This window comes from Anneissia japonica, unplaced genomic scaffold (assembly GCF_011630105.1).
Source record: "Anneissia japonica isolate Jap-2015-1 unplaced genomic scaffold, ASM1163010v1 scaffold287836_len1076198_cov165, whole genome shotgun sequence".
NCBI lineage: Eukaryota > Metazoa > Echinodermata > Crinoidea > Comatulida > Comatulidae > Anneissia > Anneissia japonica.
Window position 1 is genome coordinate 906,926 of NW_022729021.1, and position 15,434 is coordinate 922,359.

A 15,434-nucleotide genomic window follows, 5' to 3' on the forward strand; every position below is an offset into this window, starting at 1 on the left:
AGCTCACTTCCATCATTATTCAATCAATAACAAAACCAATTAAAAGAATACTTTATATTATATTACATTATAATCAAATTTAAATAAATTTAAAAAGACTTAAATCGCAGACTTTAAGAACACTGATTTATTCTATATTTTATCTACATTTCTGTAGCCTTCATCAGCGAGATTGATGAGAAACATCATGAATCATTATCATACATACATAAATATAGAAAACAAATAAACGGTGAGTAATCAAATTCATAATTCTATTAAAATCATTATTAAATTTTGACGGCCCAATCAAACAATCAACGGTATTGTTTTATCGCATTGTAAACAGCTTGATTTATAAACTGTTCAATTATATAAAGATTTCATTACAATTCTGAATTTGCTTACCCATTGTCACCAATTATTTGTTTTCAATATGAATGCATTAATTATTCCTGACATGAGATATTTCCATTTTATCAAACCAAATAACTTACAAATAAAGTAATTACAAACCATATGAATATCTTCAACAGTGATTCATGATTTTTCCATCAATCACGCTAATAAAGGCCACATGCATGGTAGAACTATTGAAGCTACGAATAAATCTGTGTTCTAAAGTCTACAATTATATATATATATATATATATATATATATATATATATGTATGATATATATATATATGAAATAGATAATAATACAGTGCTCAAATATATAGGATCTTAATGTTAACAATTTTATAGTTCATCAACGAAAGTTCCTTAGTTGCAACATGGAGGAATTTATTCCTCCATGGTTGCAATCAAAAAGAGGTCAAAAGGGGTCTGTGGTGGGAATCGAACCCGCAATCTCTCGCTATCTCGGTGAGCGTCATACTATTTAGATCATCACAGAGGCCCAGGCGATATTATTCCGGATCTAAAACCACTAGTCTCTCCTCCTTCATACAACTTGAGGGCGAACTTTATTTTAAAGCTGCGTAATAGCTTATAGGTAGCTGCTGGTAAATCATAGGAAATAATATTGAAATCAGATTTTTGCTGAAAACAAACCAGTAAAAGGTGAGAACATTACAGCTAAGCAAGCACCTCAACAAAGCCGTTTTATTTCTGAAGTGAGGTCTATTTTTTTAAATAATAATAATTCATGCCTAAAGATTTATGATTTCTTATAGATTTACATATTATCTCGAATATTTTCAGTAATTAATGAAAGCATAGACAAAAAACACCCATCTACAAATTTTATCTAGAAGAAAATTAAATTTCAGTATTGTAAAAATTATTGCACACAATATGAACAACAAACAATATGACAATAATTAAGTTAATCCGATAACAGTGGCCTATAATTGCCTATTCACTAATTATTGATAGATGCCCTTTTTCCTGAGTAAGGGAAATGATGTTTTTCGATTATCCTTATTTGCATATACAGGTGACAAAGCGCGCCACTGAATCTCGTTGTTTTGGACATTTCCGTTACGATACTACAGCCGTTGTACTGCTTGGAGTGTGATCGAGAATGATTTCCTGAAAATCAGACGAACACAAAGATAAAATAAATATAAGTACAATGTTATGTATCCTTGGAAACGATCAGACGACTGGATGCTCATGGTCCACGGGTTAGACGAACCTTTTCGTTTTAAACGGTGAGTCGTGGTCACTGTTGGAGTAAAATGTAGGCCCCAATTCGTAATGGCCATTGATGAATCCTCTTTTGGAAGTCAATGAGTCTAGTTTAACTAAATCCGTTGATAAAAACATATCTAATGTTGCATAAGCTTGAATGCGCTAAATTGCCAGTAATCGAGTAGTTCGTCAAACCTGTTTGCGTACAAATTTCCGGTTGTATATTTCGTTACCTGAGAGATTAAAAAATAGAAGGAAATGTTGTCTGTAACTAATGTTGTCATATTTTGCTATTTAATCATTATGACATGTCCGTATACAGAAATTGTATTATTATTATTTAACACTTCTGTGCAAACCATATCAGACGTAATTCAAAGTGTCCAAAAACAGTACTCAGATTTAGCCTTATAACTGACCAATGCATGGTAAAAATAGGCAAAATGACAGCTGCAGTAAAACTAACCAAGAGATAGTAAGTCAAACTAGAACTTTGATGAAACTTTCAAGAAGCAGTAGACCACCAGTGTGATCCACATTAGGAAAATGTTAAATTAGATAACATTATTAATCTACGCACTGTGATGTGAAGATAATCAATAACTTAATTTCTTTAAAAAATTGATTTTATTGTAGTTACCTTCATATACGTTTAAGAATTGGCCAACAACAGTTTCATAATAGGCCTACTTATCATTTTTCTAATAGAATATTTAATAATGAAGATACACAGATTAAACGTTACCAAGGAAATTACCAAATAGACAACATATCAGTGACAGGCAGGGAGGACATCAATGGAACAACTGGAAATGGTTCTATATTAGATAGGCCTTCCAGTCACGTTCCACTCTCTGTAACTATAATAGCACCCCTGGCTGGGGTCTGCCTTATCCCGTTCATCATTTTCATCACTGTGCAGTACTGTCGACGGCGTAATTACGATGCCAAAACAGAGTACTTCATCTACCACAAGCCAATGAAACTCAACCCGCCCATCGCATTCACAATTCCGAAGACCAATCCATCTACAAGGGATGCAACTAGAGTTAAAACGAAATCGTTCTTTGGACCACCACTTCCTGCGCAGCAATCGAATGAAAGTTTTAGCAGCGGAAACCTTTCAGACTCAACTACCGAGTCTTTTTTTCAAATGACGTCTACGCCTACACGTCAACTTAGCGTTCAGACGAATCCTGTGCAGTATGGAATTAACCCTGTTGTGTATCAAATTACATCCGACGAAGATCAGTCGAAAATCCCGTCAAAGTACGGTCGTGGAAAGCTGCAGTTTTCTGTGTCGTACGCTCCGGTAGAAAGTCAACTGACGTTTTTCCTTTCACAGGTGAGATACAAAGAAATTCTCTAACCTACACAATAATTAACTTCTTGCTGTTTGTGTTCCACACATACAGTAAGTAGCGCAATACTGGGTCTTGAATACCGTATATTTTCGGGTGATTTTCGATCATAGTTTGCAATTTTAAGCCTCCTTTAAAGCTACATTTACAATCGACACGACAACGACACGACAAAAATGGGTTCAGTGTTGAAGAATGTAAACGAAGCGATAATTATGTCGTTGTCGTGTCTAGTCTAATGAGATTTATAGGCGAGAATAACGGTAAGAAATAGTCACTTCAGATTTCCCGTACCAGTAGCCAAATGCCGGGCACCCACTGCGTCATACGACCGTCGCACGACGAATCTAACCCCGCACCCGGTGAGCGCTAGACGACGCGACGCCGTTTGCTGATTTTCGGTGGCAGTCTGGAACGGATCGTCATTAAAAACGATCCTTCAATTGCGCGCGCGTCATCGCGTTGTGTGCTGCATAGAATCGCGTCGGTCGACGATCGTTGGGCGCAGTGATTGCCCGGCTTTAATGATTTGCTTGTTATTGGCTATGTTCAGACACAACGACTTACGCTAGCGTAACGTTAATCGAGTGGTGTGAACTTGTGCGCGGCGTAGCGAACGCCAGTATTATCGCGCAATCACTGGCGTACGGTAATCCAGCAACAGACCCCAGATTAGCGTACGCCACTGATTTACGACAGTCACGCATCGGTGATTTTGAACTCAGCCAAGATTTGACCAATCAAAATAAACCTAGATGTAAACAGAAACTAAAATGCGCGAATTACGAATACGAATATTTCGCGCGAATACTTACGCTAGCGTTCATTAATCGCTCAGTCTGGACATCTCGCTAGTTACGCCATGGATTAACGTACGCCTGGCGTTAGATACGCCTGGCGTATCTCACAGGTCTGAACGTAGCCATTGGCTGACTGTCGCCACCACGCCCTGTCCACACTATCAGATTTTATTTGACAAAAGCATGTGACGTGCCTTGATATGGTCATGATGCTATTCCTTCATGACGACATTTAGGCACATCATGACTATATGGGCATGCAATAGTTTTTGTCAAAGAATATTTGATAATCTGAACAGAGCCTAATGCTCTGTCCAGACAATCAATATTCTTTGACAAAAAAACTTCTGTATGCCCATATATAGTCATAATGTGCCTATATATGGTCATGATGTGATGTCATCATGATCATATTTAGGCATGTTACATGTTTTTGTCAAATAAAATCTGATAGTCTGGACTGAAATTAAAGTTGTTTGATAATACAGGCGATGTTTTTCCGTGAAGAATTTAAAATTATTATTATTTTTTAAATTTTATTCTTATTTTATTCAATTCTCAACCAACAGAGATAGAAACTTCCAATAACAGGTTGGAGAAAAAAACACACAGGCCTCCATAATATTAATTTAAGCTTAAACGAAGATAAACTATCATAAAAAAATTCAATTTTATCCGAACAAGTTAAATTATACCATGTGAATTTGGGGTTTGCTGACGTTTTATTTTCATTAAAAAGTAAGTAATAGTAAGATTTTGTTAATTTCACATTTTAAGATACAAATCTGTTTCTTTATATTTAAGGTAATTCAACTGCCTGCGACAAACATGCGCGGTACCACAGATTCGTATGTACAGGTGAATTTGATTCCAAATACGCACCGGCTAACGTACAAGTCCCGTATGAAACGCGACACTTTATCGCCTCAGTTCCGTCAGTACTTTACGTTCATTGTTCCGGTGTCGGCAGTGCAGGCTATGGCCGTGCGGTTTATAGTTTTTCAATGCGATGAAAATTCCCGTGCAAATTCCGTTGGTGAAGTCCTCTATCCGCTGCGAACATTTGATCCAAACTCCAGTGAAAAATTTGAACCAGTATGGATGGACATCCACCAGGACGAGCTGTTGGTAAGATTAACAATGTAGCTTTCACACCACTGTTCAACGAAGTACCCACTGTAGGCCTAATACAATTTCAATCTGGCAAGACGTAGGTCCAATTACTGGAATTACCAACTCCCTGATAAAACTACATTCACACTGTACTTAGCATGCCTGTCCAATGGAATTACAGTAACTAAAATTAACCTTAACACATTCCATTTTACATTTAAAAAAAACCCACTACCACAGCATAGGGTATATCTGCGCAGGCGCAGTATATTTAAAAACCGCTCAATTTAAAATGACAAATAGTTCAGTTTCGATTTCACATTTTGTTCTCGTGAAATTCTTTATTACCAGCCGATTTAAGGGTAGGCTTACTCTGATAGGCCTATATGTAAACATATGAATGATATGAATTAAACAGTACGTCATTAATTTTTTAGGGAATTGATCGTGGTAATTAATTAAAAAGCTAAGATCTTTAAGGCTTAACATGCACTAAGTTATTTCAAATATTTAATGTAGTGGCTTTTAGCTCGGTTTATATGTATACCATTTATAAAATGTTTCACCTTAGTAAACTTTCACATCAGTTTATTTTAGAAATGACGTTGTTTTGACAGTTTTTCGACAAACTTTATGCATATTATACTGTAATATCCACATACGTCTTATATTTATTGAACGATTCATGTATCAATTCATTATCTATTTGTAGAAAAAAGCGGCAATATTCACTTGCATGTTTTTATCAATTATATGATTCTGTCGCTTTGTGTACAATGTGTTTGACACAGAAAAAAAATGCAGAATTTATTTTCAATTTTGAATACTAAAGCTGTCACTTTTTATAGTTATTTGTTTTATTACTATTGTAGAGAGATTTTAAACAAGGAGAGTTGTTTTTGTCTTTAACGTATCTACCAAATGCAAGTCGTCTAAATGTGGTTATTCTGCGTTCCAAGAATTTAAAACTTCATAACGATATGAAATCGTGCCAATGTAAGTAGAATTCGATAAAACCTAATTCGTTTATATCCTATCATATAAATGCATTGGTATATGAGTTGGTGACATTATGTTTCAAGGTTTTATGCAACGTTACTAATGATGTTATTTAATGCTTGTCTTAATTACCAAGGGAAAAATTCTCGTTCAAATTTTTTAATTGAAATCCATAAATACCGTATATATCAGTGAAATGCAATATCTATAGCGCCTATTCAATTTTACGACTATCCATTTTAAAGTAGAAACGTCAGATACCCATATTAAATACCATGAGAACTTTGCCAACAAAGGGCCAAATATATCAGAGCTAGGCCCATCTGTATACTTTTATATCTTATTTAGCTCCTTTTTTTTATGACATTGGTAGTTAAATCAAGTGTTTTGACCATTTGCATAAAATATCTGCCAGAACTTGAATTGTCTGTCGAACAACGAATTGATCATCTGAACAGCAAATTTCGCAACGTCATTCACTTTGAAATTACGTAATATATACAGTACATATTTATGGTTAAACAAAAATGTTTGAAACACTAAACTGCAACCATATTGTTATCATAGTCAAATTGGTACCTGAGGTGTCACACGCTGTCCTGCTTCCTATTTTTTTATTTATTTTTTATTTCAGCCGCTAGGAGAAACATTATCGATACTGCTTAGTTCTTTTTTTTAGATTCAGGAGATTATTTTTATTGTAGAACTCGTAGGTTTGAGTATAATCTATTCAACTTTTCATACTGAAATTTATCTAATATCTTACACACGCATGGCATTGATAAACCTCGGAATGCGCAACAAATGTATATTATATTTTAATGTACTGTATTTATGCATCAGAGGACGTATTTTGTGAATAAACACTGTGTAACATTCATATTCATCGTTTAACATTAGGTCATCCGAAGTCTCGTTCTATTAACAAAGGCAAATGTGGTTTGTACGTGAAATTATCTATGATTAAAGCGAAGAAATGTTGCAAAACTCGTCAGACGTCTGTGAAGACATGTCATCTACATCCAGTATTCAATCAAGCTTTTTCAATGGATTTGAAAGCAAGCGAATTGGAGCATGCATACATCGTCCTTGCCGTATGCCACAGCATGCGCGCGCATGGTGTCGTAGGTAGAACCGTGATTGGACCATTCGTATATTCCACTGGTGATGGCGCTGAACACTGGAACGATATGCTTGAAGCACCAAGAAGCGCGGTCCCTCATTGGCACACGTTATTCTAAAGTAAACCTAAACCAACAATAATTTGTGTGTCCTTTACATGTGATTAATGTTAATGTATTATATCTATGTATTAGCGAATGATTTAAATCAACTACCTTTTTTATGGAATAGAGTATGCAAACAGATGTAGACCTTAAGTTTCTTGATTTGTTAAAAACATTTGCAGAAAAACAAACCTTTTAGGAGACTTCTTGGTTTTTTTTACACAAACATTTATTTGAATATCACAACACACTAAAAATGAAATGTCATATATAACAATAAACACAATAATTTATGTAACATTCTTGAGAATGTAGACATAACTGTGTTCGTTAGCCAATATTTCAAGGTTATAGGACAAGTTCCCACAAAACCTGAACAATTTTGCAAAAAAAACCAAATGTATTTATTAATGTTCTATGGTAGCGTAACTCGTTGCACATAACATAGTACAGAAACTTTCCCTGATATGATAATAAATCCAATAAAACCTCAACATTATTAACTGATTTTCCTAGAATTATCAACTTGCAGAGTTGTTTAGGTTTTGCTAAAAAAATGTCAAGAATATCTGGATAAATATATTGCACATTCTATATTTATGAGAATGCAAATTTAAGTACTACTACAATTTGGTTGTTAAATAATTGGAAGATTATGTAACTCTTAATTATAAATACAGTACATTTACAGTAAGTACATAAAATAGTTAAGCAAAAGTTTCGAATAATGTAAACATGATTCAATCTGTGACAAAAGAGTAATAAAATAATGTTCACTTAGTAGAATATTCCTCATTAAAAAAAAAACTTGCAGCATTGACTGATGTTACTGTATTGTCCACTGATCATTTGACCTAGCCCCACTCCCATGATTTTTCATATGGACCATTCCAATAAGCCCAGCTTTGACATACATAAATATGTGTGTGGTACATGGAATGTTTCCCTTTGGTAGGTTTACCGAAAATGCTAATTATTACTGACAGACTAGATTCAAAGTGCATTCTTGATGGTAATCCTGATAAACATGTTGCTAAAAAAACCCAAAATAATCTGAAATTACAAACTCTCGCCCTGTCACGCCATATCATTGTATATAACCAATGCACTCCATCCGCTGCACTCCATCTGCTGCAGGTTATTGTATTATAGGGGTGTAATATTACCAGCTATACATATCAGGTGAAAGAGGTAAAGTTAATCGAAGGTATGCGGTTCAAATCTCGTTTTTTGTGGGATTTAAAAAAATTATTTTGTTATTTTTATTATTTGTACATCTATAGAATACTATATTTTATTATTTTTCACAAATTTTGTTTTTTTAAATTGGGACAGCAGATTAAAACATTCTAAAATCTGCATCTTACTTCTCCACTGCATCCGCCGGCCAGAATTTGACACATGGTAGGTCCGTGGTCGATCCGCTAAGTCAGTCTGTCTTAGCCAAATGGCTCTGTGAGTTGAGACCTAAAACTACATAAATAATGTTCTAAAATCTATATCTTATTTCTGATGAGCACCAAGTTCGAGGAGAACCGAGATACATGTAATAATGTCAATATGAAAAAGTTCCGAGGTTAAACGGTCCAATAGTTTTTGAGTTATGCTCCCGGAAGGACAGACACACAGCAGAGCTCATTGCAATACCAACCTTCTTCCCCACTTAGTGAGGGCTAGAGTAAAGATAGTACTAAACAGTGGCCACAAGGAGTAAGATGATAATTTTGCAAGGCAAAGCTCTGATCTAGAAAAATGTATAAAATGTGAACAAAAATATCTCTCATGATTAGCTATTAATATCCACTGTTATAATCTGGATAATCACAGTGGAAGGTATAGGCTACCATAAAAACAAATAATCAGAATATAAACTGTTATTGCTGTTGTAACTAGCACCGGTATTTTTCCTACACCATACGTTATCACAGCATCCACAAGTAACGTACCATATATACTCAAGTATAAGACGAGGCTTAAAATAGGAAATTACAATAAAAAAAACAGTGGGTCGTCGTATGGGCACAACATACAAATTTTAAATTTTAAAAATCATTTCGTCTTATGTGCGTATTGTACAGTAGATGCAGTATAAAGAGGCCTTAAAAAGCAGTAAAAATGGATGATGAAATAGACGGGTCGTCTTATACGCCCGTCATATGAAAATTGTCCAGAAATCTTAGGTCGTTTTATACGTGGGTTGCTTTATACGCAAGTATGTACGGTAAATTTGGAGTGATGGCAAGTGTAGTTTACACTTCTAGTTTTCTACAACACATACGGAACATGCAGTCAATTCTTCCTAAAATTATTTTATAAAATTTTCATGATTTAATATAATATACTGCATTTTGTATACTCCACTGGCATATGATGAAAATGGTTCTTTGAAACACTTCCCTGAGGCATACTTTAGTATAGGGTGCAATTTCCAAGATTGAATTTGATAGATTTTCAACCATTGTAATTAAATTGCAAAACTTTGATTCTAAAATCAGACACTTTAATCGTGTTTGTATCACAAATTCAAAATCATTGGCTTACTCATAAAGTTACTTTAATTTACTTACTGGCAGCTTCAAAAATCCCCCCACCTCCCCATGTAAACTAGAATAGTGTAAACACAACATTAATTTTTTACTCTTCAGCTCTTCTTCAATTAGTTTCATCTCCTGATTACATTTTATTTCAAATGATGAAAAGTATATTTGATGATGATGAAAATAACAGAATACAAAGATTATAGCTACTCGTTTTCTCCTTCTCACTTTGGATTGAAGTACAGTTTCTTTGTCAGAATTGATATGAAACAAGGTATCTGCTTCTTGCCAATCATACTAGGATCGCTGCACATCTGAACTGAGCGTTGGGAAACGATATGGTTCACCAACAGAAGCATGTCTGTGAATTCCATTGTGGTTCCGTAACGCTCCATGACAAAGGTAAGGGCTTGGATGAACCAGGAACCAAATCCGGTGTCACGGTGGGAATAAAATCCTGAAAGATTCAACAGAAAGAAGATGATGTTATTGGATGCTGATTAAAAAATCCTTGAATTATAGGTTATAATGATAAAGATTGAAGATGTGTGGTATGCCAGAGACAACACCTCCCTCCCACCAACCCACCCCTGTGTTCTAAATATTTGACTGAAACACACAGAGCAGTGGTGGAACTGAATAAGTTACCCAAATTTTCCATACTACCGGGGGCATGAAAATATTTTTTTTTTAAATTGTTCCCTACTGCAGGCACCATTTACAGTTTTGTTTATTAACTAGAGGTGATTTCTACTGAATTATATGGAGAATTGACTAATTTTTTTTTGGAAAAAATCTCATCTTGCAGCGATTTTTGGGAATTTTTTTTTCAAGATTCTGCCAACAAACATGGATTTTTGTCTGTTTTTAAATAGAATGATGAAAATAATTTAAACTATTGATTATTTTTTTTATCCATTTTATGTATCTTCACCATTAACCAGTTAAAAAAAAAAACAGCATCCCATAAGAATTTCTATTTTTTATTACAGATTTATGAAAAAGGGATTTCCAATATTAAAAATCCAATTTCAGATATGTCCCAAACGCAAAGACAAATGCACTAATGATTAATACAGTACAGTCCTCGTTTTGGTCTGAATGTAGATGAGGCCAACAACTGCTTCCTGAGAGAATGTAACGCGCAACGTGTGCAGTTAAATTGACATGACGTTCTACGTTCTACATCGTTGCAAATTGAAAGTGCCCTAATCAAATGGTGAAAGTTGACTTTTGTAGAAGCAACCTTACCTTGTACCACAGAATAGGCCAAAAGAAAATCAGCTCCACAAGGTACTGTAGGCCTTGGGCCTGCATCAGCTACATCAATATCTTTCACTCCATCCATGGCATCGATGCCAGTTTCATGTTCCTCTCCACGACATGCCTTAAAAGGTAACACTTGTGTAAGGATATGATGAACTGAAATTGTCATGGCATTATTCATGACAGACCAAAGGTGGTGCTTATTAACAATTGGTTCTTATTAGACCATTCAGATTGAATGAATAAGATGATGGATAATGGTACTAAAAAAAACACAATAAAATGCATCATAAGAAAAAAATCTGAATTATTAATACACTTAATTACACTTAATTTCACTTTATCATTTACACTTTATAATAATAGAATAAGACCAATTTTTGGACCAGGGTTTTGGTGGTCTTTAGAACTTTAGTCTCTAATTAGAATAATAAAGATAAGACACTTGTTAATTTGGGACCATAGAAAAGTGGTCCTTTTTTGGAGTTGGTCCCAAATTAACAAATGTCTATTATCTTTATTATTCTAATTAGAGACCAAGGGCGGATTGCTATGAAACGGTATTAATTGGTAGTCTTAACTTCTCGAATAAAGACGGCTTTATCACTTGGACGGTCTTACTAAAGTCATTCCTCTAAGACCATTGCTATAAAACAGTCTTCCCTATGACCGCTTTGAGTATCACGATTGGAGTGAAGTTGAATAGCTTGGTGGTTAAGATGCTTGCCTTCCAATCCCAGGGTCATGGGTTCAATTCCTGTCAGTTGCAGGACTTTTTCTCACGACCAAAACAAGAGGTAACCCAGTATAAAGAACAAATAAATTTTTAAAAAATAAATAAAAATATAGCCGGCTAACCGTTAAGACCTTAACGCTTATTTGCTTATAGCAATCCGCCCCAAAACTTTTAAAGACCACAAAACCATGGTCCCAAAAAATGGTCCTTAATTAAAGGAAGACCTGTAGTAATAACTATGGGATTGGTAATGAAAATAATGATGATGATGGTATTTTATTTTTTATTTTAAATTACTAACCTGTATTAAGAAAATCTTTGGTTTGCCTACTAAACTTTTGCACCTTTCTCCTCTAAAGCGATCAAAGAGGTCTTGCAGCTTCAGTACACCATCATGTGCATAGATAATGTCATTATCGCCGTGAGTGAGGAACACGCAAATAAAACAATCTGAATTCTCATGGCTTTCTGATGACACTAGTGCAAGAAGAAAATGAGTGAATAAACATCCCAGGGAATGTTGAAAAGTGTTTTTGAAGGGGAAGGGGGCGTTTATTCGAGGGACGTGTTTATTCAAGGGAGGCATTTATTTTTTTGTCTGTAATATGGATACCTATATATTCAAATAAATGTCCCTTAATTTCACAAACCACAGTACAACAAATTATTACAATCAAAATGTGTTATTGCTAGATCATAAAGACTTATTGATCCCAACCACAAGTAGTACATTGAGAGAATGTGTTGAGAATGATGTTGTTTACATTAGATTTGTTTGCAGTCATTTTGGGAGTGTTTATTCCTTACCATATGTGATGGCATCCCATAATTGCACAACAGTCAAATCTTGATGAACTATGACATCAAATTGAAGGCGTGTCAGCTGTTTCTTAAGGTTGTTGACATCATGGTGTGTTCCTCGTCTACGTGGCATTTGTGTGTTTGGGTGGAAATCCTCATGGTTGAAGATGACCGCTTTTCCGCGTTTGGCATGTGACATATCATAGCTATGTAGATTCCTATCGATACCCTGCAAGATGCTACAAGAAAAATACAACATTCGGTGAATACTTTTCCATTTATAAAAAAACATTGAGAATGGTGTACGGTACATTACAGTTATTTATGAACTTAATGCTATGGAAAAGGATATTAAAATTAAGTATCCTATGCCTGAGTGATTGTGTACATGTTAATAACAGCCTGATTAATAAGGCCAATTAAAAAAAAAACAGTTTCTCATCCAATATTTTCAAAAAAAATAAGAATGAAGGCACTTTTCAAATTTTTTTTTTTTACTCCGAGATGGCAAATTCAAGATGGTCGATGGGAAAGAGCTGCTACTGTACTTTCCCACTTTTACCAAGTAGACACATTGAAAGCAAAGCACTAGACATGATTAATACCATGTATCCCCAACCACAAATGATCGAGAGAGAAATTTTTCTGATGTGAGTTAGCCAAATTTTCGTGCCTTTCGTAATATAAGACAAAAAAAAAAAAAAAATTGGCGAGGCTGAGAAAATGGATATGCGAGGGGAGAAGATTTAATTTTTTTACTTGGCCTAAAGTGGGTCATGCTATCTCAAAACCCCCTTGGATTTTCATTTCTTTAAAATCTTAAAATACTTTCATATGTCTAACTAAAAAGAATCCAACATTTCAGCCAAATTTCAAGTGGTTTTTAAGTTAAGACCTTATTAGAAATTTAGGAACCACGCCTCCCTTTTCATTCTGGTAATGGCTCCTCTAAGTTAACTTTGTACTGGCTCGAAGCTAGCCTAGTGGTCTAAGCCCTCATAAACAAAGATTAGAAAACTTGTAATTTGTATGTGACTTGCTAGCTACACATAGGCCTAGACTGATATATAATTTTCCCCCTCTTTCACGAAATACCATTCAACATTGGGTTGGGTAGTATCTGTCTCTTATACACATCTAGATGTGTATAAGAGACAGACGTACATTGAGAGAATGTGTTGAGAATGATGTTGTTTACATTAGATTTGTTTGCAGTCATTTTGGGAGTGTTTATTCCTTACCATATGTGATGGCATCCCATAATTGCACAACAGTCAAATCTTGATGAACTATGACATCAAATTGAAGGCGTGTCAGCTGTTTCTTAAGGTTGTTGACATCATGGTGTGTTCCTCGTCTACGTGGCATTTGTGTGTTTGGGTGGAAATCCTCATGGTTGAAGATGACCGCTTTTCCGCGTTTGGCATGTGACATATCATAGCTATGTAGATTCCTATCGATACCCTGCAAGATGCTACAAGAAAAATACAACATTCGGTGAATACTTTTCCATTTATAAAAAAACATTGAGAATGGTGTACGGTACATTACAGTTATTTATGAACTTAATGCTATGGAAAAGGATATTAAAATTAAGTATCCTATGCCTGAGTGATTGTGTACATGTTAATAACAGCCTGATTAATAAGGCCAATTAAAAAAAAAAAGCAGTTTCTCATCCAATATTTAAAAAAAAATAAGAATGAAGGCACTTTTTTTTTTTACTCCGAGATGGCAAATTCAAGATGGTCGATGGGAAACAGTTACTACTGTACTTTCCCACTTTTACCTAGTAGACACATTGAAAGCAAAGCACTAGACATGATTAATACCATGTATCCCCAACCACAAATGATCGAGAGAGAAATTTTTCTGATGTGAGTTAGCCAAATTTTCGTGCCTTTCGTAATAAGACAAAAAAAAAAAAAAAAATTGGCGAGGCTGAGAAAATGGATATGCGAGGGGAGAAGATTTAATTTTTTTACTTGGCCTAAAGTGGGTTATGCTATCTCAAAACCCCCTTGGATTTTCATTTCTTTAAAATCTTAAAATACTTTCATATGTCTAACTAAAAAGAATCCAACATTTCAGCCAAATTTCAAGTGGTTTTTAAGTTAAGACCTTATTAGAAATTTAGGAACCACGCCTCCCTTTTCATTCTGGTAATGGCTCCTCTAAGTTAACTTTGTACTGGCTCGAAGCTAGCCTAGTGGTCTAAGCCCTCATAAACAAAGATTAGAAAACTTGTAATTTGTATGTGACTTGCTAGCTACACATAGGCCTAGACTGATATATAATTTTCCCCCTCTTTCACGAAATACCATTCAACATTGGGTTGGGTAGTATATTTTACTAAAATGTTATAATAGGCCTATGGGACCCCAAGATAGCAGGTAGGGTCAGAAGAGGCCTTACGCAAGGGCCTCAGACTTCTTTGTTACGCCACAGTCAGGCCTAGGCTAGATCCTAGGCCCACGCTTCTGAATACCTTGGTATATCGAACGAAGGATACGCTGGCGTAAGATGATTATCTCCCGTACCCCGGCTAGAGCTGGAGGCCTGGCCTTGGCCTGGGGCAGATCGAAGCGCTGAACGGGAAAATAATGAATCTTTTTCAGTTCCTTCATGGTCGTCTGATGACTTCAGTTGGTCAGCCATTTGTCAAGTATAGTAGAAACTGAAAAGAAGTGCGTTATCTATCACAAATTAAATACAAAACAAAGAAAGGTGATTGACCACTCTTTCGCTAACTAGGCCTACGTCATTCACCAAAATAAACATTCGTACTATAAGTTGCGCCACCAACCTTCAATAAAAGTGTTTTATTTCGGTGACCCGACGAGATTTGACATTGAACATTCGAAATATCCCCTTCCAAACTTTTCTTTTATAATCGCCACTCTTAAATAAACGTTGGTTAATCGAGAGTAGAGTTTGTTACTATGATTAAATAAGCAACCGATTTCTCACAATATATA

General features: G+C 35.1%; 2 protein-coding genes across 3 annotated transcripts; one reads left to right on the forward strand and one right to left on the reverse strand.

Annotated features, from left to right (window-relative positions):
• The first annotated feature begins 1,433 nt into the window (after window positions 1–1,433).
• On the forward strand, window positions 1,434–8,158 carry LOC117114578 (synaptotagmin-1-like). Its single transcript, XM_033258252.1, has 5 exons — window positions 1,434–1,637; window positions 2,326–2,962; window positions 4,583–4,906; window positions 5,764–5,887; window positions 6,791–8,158. Exons 1-5 carry the CDS (start codon window positions 1,564–1,566, stop codon window positions 7,129–7,131), a joined length of 1,500 nt encoding a protein of 499 aa, XP_033114143.1. The 5' UTR covers window positions 1,434–1,563; the 3' UTR covers window positions 7,132–8,158.
• On the reverse strand, window positions 7,683–15,242 carry LOC117114579 (caspase-6-like). Of its 2 annotated transcripts, XM_033258253.1 has the most exons (5): window positions 14,945–15,242; window positions 13,698–13,930; window positions 11,957–12,132; window positions 10,905–11,040; window positions 7,683–10,110 (listed from the first exon to the last, which is right to left on the reverse strand). In XM_033258253.1, exons 1-5 carry the CDS (start codon window positions 15,112–15,114, stop codon window positions 9,878–9,880), a joined length of 948 nt encoding a protein of 315 aa, XP_033114144.1. In that variant the 5' UTR covers window positions 15,115–15,242; the 3' UTR covers window positions 7,683–9,877. The 2 variants fall into 2 exon arrangements, with proteins under 2 accessions (XP_033114144.1, XP_033114146.1); XM_033258255.1 differs by lacking the exons at window positions 13,698–13,930; window positions 14,945–15,242 and adding an exon at window positions 12,463–12,730.
• Between the last annotated feature and the right edge of the window lie 192 nt (window positions 15,243–15,434).

Bases quoted from the DNA above. Each gene is read 5' to 3' on its own strand.
- LOC117114578 (XM_033258252.1), top strand. From the start codon at position 1,564: ATGTATCCTTGGAAACGATCAGACGACTGGATGCTCATGGTCCACGGG. The intron at 4,907-5,763 runs GTAAGATTAACA...TTACTATTGTAG, and splicing joins TCCACCAGGACGAGCTGTTG to AGAGATTTTAAACAAGGAGA. The intron at 5,888-6,790 runs GTAAGTAGAATT...GTTTAACATTAG, and splicing joins CGATATGAAATCGTGCCAAT to GTCATCCGAAGTCTCGTTCT.
- LOC117114579 (XM_033258253.1), bottom strand. From the start codon at position 15,114: ATGGCTGACCAACTGAAGTCATCAGACGACCATGAAGGAACTGAAAAA. The intron at 11,041-11,956 runs GTTAGTAATTTA...TTACCTTTTAAG, and splicing joins CAAAGATTTTCTTAATACAG to GCATGTCGTGGAGAGGAACA. The intron at 10,111-10,904 runs GTAAGGTTGCTT...TGAATCTTTCAG, and splicing joins GGCCTATTCTGTGGTACAAG to GATTTTATTCCCACCGTGAC.